Source organism: Haplochromis burtoni, unplaced genomic scaffold (assembly GCF_018398535.1).
Source record: "Haplochromis burtoni strain Fernald_Lab_line unplaced genomic scaffold, NCSU_Asbu1 Contig_633, whole genome shotgun sequence".
NCBI classification, from domain to species: Eukaryota; Metazoa; Chordata; class Actinopteri; order Cichliformes; family Cichlidae; genus Haplochromis; species Haplochromis burtoni.
In genome coordinates this window covers 46,161-50,183 of record NW_024582994.1, presented here as the reverse complement: position 1 = coordinate 50,183, position 4,023 = coordinate 46,161, and the positions used below count along the sequence as shown (strand labels likewise).

The following is a 4,023-nucleotide window of genomic DNA, read 5'->3' as shown; positions in this document are numbered from 1 at the left end:
CACACACACACACACACACACACACACACACACACACACACACACACACAGTGCTTTTTCCTACATATTTAAATGCTCAGTAATCATTTGAAACAGATTATTTCAGTTGCCTAAGGACAGTTGACATGCTGACTGGAGGAGGTGGATCAAAACAGCCATCTTCCAATTAGTGGATTAGTGGACATAGTTTCGTTCTATACACTGCACACAATGCCAGTGCTGGTATGTGAACTAGTCAGGGTTTTTGCTGATGGCAGTAAAGCAGCAGCAATAATGCAGAAGATTTGTTCTGCACGTTGGTGCCAGAGCTGCTCTTTCATGTGCTGAACTCACAACAGTGGACTCTGTTAATGCGAGCTGCCGGCACAGTTTGGCAGAGAAACACTCACAGTGGTAACAGAATAATTCCATTCATAATTTCCTTATGGAGCTTCGGCCACTACTCTGCTGTGAACAGAGTCATGTGAATGCCGGCCCTGCAATACAATAGCAGGGCAGCAGTAGAGCGCCCTCTAAAATGGATATGTTGGAATGCATTGTATTATAAAAATTATATCCAGCTGTAACAGGATAGAAGTAGCTAATCTTTCCTAAAAATCAAGTCAGATCAGAGATAAATTTAGAATTCAGAATGAAAATCAACAAACAAAACTGGGTGCTTGCTAGATTCCCAACACTTGATCAGCTGCTTCCAAACAGAGAAAGTCCTCCCAGAAGGCCACCTGGCATCGCACATGCAGATTAACCATTAGAGGTTGCAGGAGACCACAAATTAAATAAATGATTCATTAGTATCAGTTTATGCAGAGTTGAATGAAACATCACTTTGAACCCACACAACAAATGAATAAATCAGGCATCAGCATATAGTTAGTGTTGCTTGATGTAATGTATGAATGTGTAGGAGAATGTTCATTATAGCACCAGTGTGGGGAAGTCACCTGTGATCTTAAACCTGTGCAATTAATTTGAAAATGTGTATTTTATCCAAAAATGACAACGTTCTATTAAATAAAAATAACGACATCAGAGTGCACTGCAGTTTCAAGGAGACAGACATACAATTATCCACATTTGGCAAAAGGAGACTACTTTGTGAGGGGACACACGGAGGGTTCACCGCAAGATGCAAAAAGCAAGAAACAGCGAAGCCAGGTTACAATTTGCAAAAAGAAATCGGAAAAGCCAGAGCAATACTGCAGCAGGATTCTTTGGACCAGGGACACTAAGATTAAGCAGTGACACAATGACACACAAAAAATGCCGTAGTTTATGATCAGAACCGTGCAGCATAATTATGTCAACTTGTTCAATTATATTTTGGAAGCTGAAAGCAGGGGACTGTGTAGAAAAGCAGCATCTCTATGGTTATTGTCACGGTTTGGTGAAGACCCTCAAATAAAAGCTGAAAGTCTGCGCCGTGTAAGCAAAAGGCCAAGCTATAAAACAAGTGGTCCAGAAATATTGTATTGTGACACAATGTATGATGAGTATTTTACTTTTGTCACAACAAAGAGAAGATATAAATGTGGTAACATAGCTAACAACCACCACTGCAGTGGACACATTTTATTACAATAGAGACTATGAAAACAAAAACAACAACATCCACACTCACTAAATATCCGTACGTTAATCTGTTTCCTCTAAATATTCATTTTTTCCCCAGTCATCAGTGGGAGCGGCGTCATGAGGTCTCCACAGAAGACACAGCATTAAACTCTGCTGTTAAGAATTTCCTATTATAACCTTATAATGAATCCAAAGAACTACAAATTAAAAATAGCCTGATGTACACTCTGTGATTAAAGCTTTAAATCAAGAAATAAATATGCATTAAAAAAAAAACTACACTAATGTTTCTGTACAGAAAGTCTCAGTGTGCTGTCACATGTACACAGACTCTTATGTACAACTTCCAGAGTTACTTTCTGTTTCCATGATGCACAATATTCCTCTGTAGAGGTTGTATGAAATCTAAATTCATCCACAGGACAGTTTGTGTCCTGCCGTCTGTCCATGACCTCAGATTTATTAAACATTATTAATCAGTGAGACTGTCACAATTGGGGCTACTGAAGGAAGCAGGTGAAGGTTAACTTAGGCTTTACTGAAAAAACAAATCCTATTTTTTTTTCTGGCAGGAGAAAAGGTAGACTCTTTCCCAGTCAGGAAAATTTAAAAGCAAATGAACCTAACCGTCAGAGTAAGTGATGGCTTACAGTTTTGATAACAGGATTCCGCGGAAGAAGTGCAAATAGTTTCAAAAAGAGTCGCGTTTCAGTGAGTCGGTGCCTCGAGTTTTTAATTACCTGTGGCAGCCCAATGGCACAGCAGAGTCCAACGGTTTTTCCAATGTTGTCACTCATCCAGAGGTTGACTGCGTGGATGCAGCCTCGCACATGGATCAGCTCATGCAGGGTTTCACGCTGATACACAGACCAGACGAAGACAACAACAAGACAGTTTCATTTTCAAAGTCAAACTGAGCTGCCGCTAAAAATAAACAGAAGTAGAGAATTTTGACAAAGTACAAAACTGTAACACTAATTAGCCGCAACATTAAAACCACAGACAGGTTAAGAGTTTAACATTGATCTCTTTACAATGCAGTGACCAGCTGGGGTCACTTGTGTGAATGTATGTTTTACATGAACACCAACAAAAACACTGGTACAAGCCAAACACACTCCATACAAACGGTGCTCCCTGATAGCAGTGGCTTGTGGAAGGAAGGGTTCAAGGAACCCAATAGAGAGTTCAAGGCATTGACCCGACCAATAGAAATCATCAGATCCTGATCTAGTCAAGCCTCCGTGGAATGTGCTGGAACAAGCCTGATGCCCCACCCTAAAACCCACAAGAATTCTGTTGCCAATGCTCCAGTGCCAAACACAACAGACAGTCAGAGGATCATTGGCAGAGGTGTTGCCCATGCAACATCATGCAGGTGGTTTTAATGCTGTGGCTGACTGGTGTGAGGTAGAAGTCACTTTCTGCAGTCACAATTAAAAAGTAGATATTATAAAAGTAGATATAAAGTAATACAAGTGAAAAGTCAACTGAATACAAGATGGGTGACAGCCATTAAAATAAATGCATTCTTACAGTATTAGCATTTCCACAATACTACATCATACTAATGTCACGTAAAGAAAAAAAAGGGGGTTACTCAAATAATATATGAGGAACACATTAAAGTTGAATTCCTCACGTATCTTTCAGTGTGTGTGTGTGTGTGTGTGTGTGTGTGTGTGTGTGTGTGTGTGTGTGTGTGTTCAGACAGATTTGTTTGTATGTAGATCTCCACATTAAAGGAAAGACAGATTTGGACAGCAGTGTTGAGAGGAGATCAAATTACATTTAGTCACCTACAGAAGTCAAACATTGACAGGATTGGACAGAGTAAGGCTGTCAAAAAAAGCAGCTGCAGGACTGCAAGATTCACTGTAGATGTCATATTACTCGACAGAAGATCAAGATGTCGGTATTACGAAACAGCGTTTGAACAGAAAAACAACAACATCTACTTCAATATACGTTTGTGCATCAGAAGGTGAGGCTTGCCCTCAGTTACATGGTGGTTGTGTTGACCCGTATATATGAGATCTCCAAAAATGTTGATGTTATGATCCACAGATAGAAAAACCATGTGATAAAAGTTATTATGTTGTTCCTACCTGTTTATCCAGAGTCTGGTAACCACACAGGGTGTTGATGACGTCTTCCGTCTGTGCAAAGAGCAAAGATGTCTAGAGTCAGAAACAAGATTTAAGCTGAGCCACGGTGACCAGAGACACCACCATGGGAACATGTAGACTGAAGCTCCTCACAGGGGGGTTGCTCCTGTCCCCTGCCAACTAGAGCGTAAACTCAGGCCTTGGCAAAAAGGCTGCAGCCATGACAGATAGGAACTGATAATGGCACAAACATAGCCAACGTTCAGCCTTCATAAGCAACTCTTCTATCTCTGCTCTGTGTGTGTGTGTGTGTGTGTGTGTGTGTGTGTGTGTGTGTGTGTGT

General features: G+C 40.7%; 1 protein-coding gene across 1 annotated transcript in view; it reads right to left on the bottom strand.

The window, feature by feature from the left end:
- The window catches only part of zgc:110329 (tetraspanin-15), a 14,952-nt gene that overhangs the window by 3,037 nt on the left and 7,892 nt on the right, over nucleotides 1-4,023 (bottom strand). The window contains exons 5-6 of the mRNA XM_005949184.3: nucleotides 3,681-3,731; nucleotides 2,313-2,429 (exon numbers count right to left, since the gene is read on the bottom strand). Of these exons, the coding sequence (XP_005949246.3) occupies nucleotides 2,313-2,429; nucleotides 3,681-3,731 (168 nt within the window). The remainder of the gene's footprint in view (nucleotides 1-2,312; nucleotides 2,430-3,680; nucleotides 3,732-4,023) is intronic.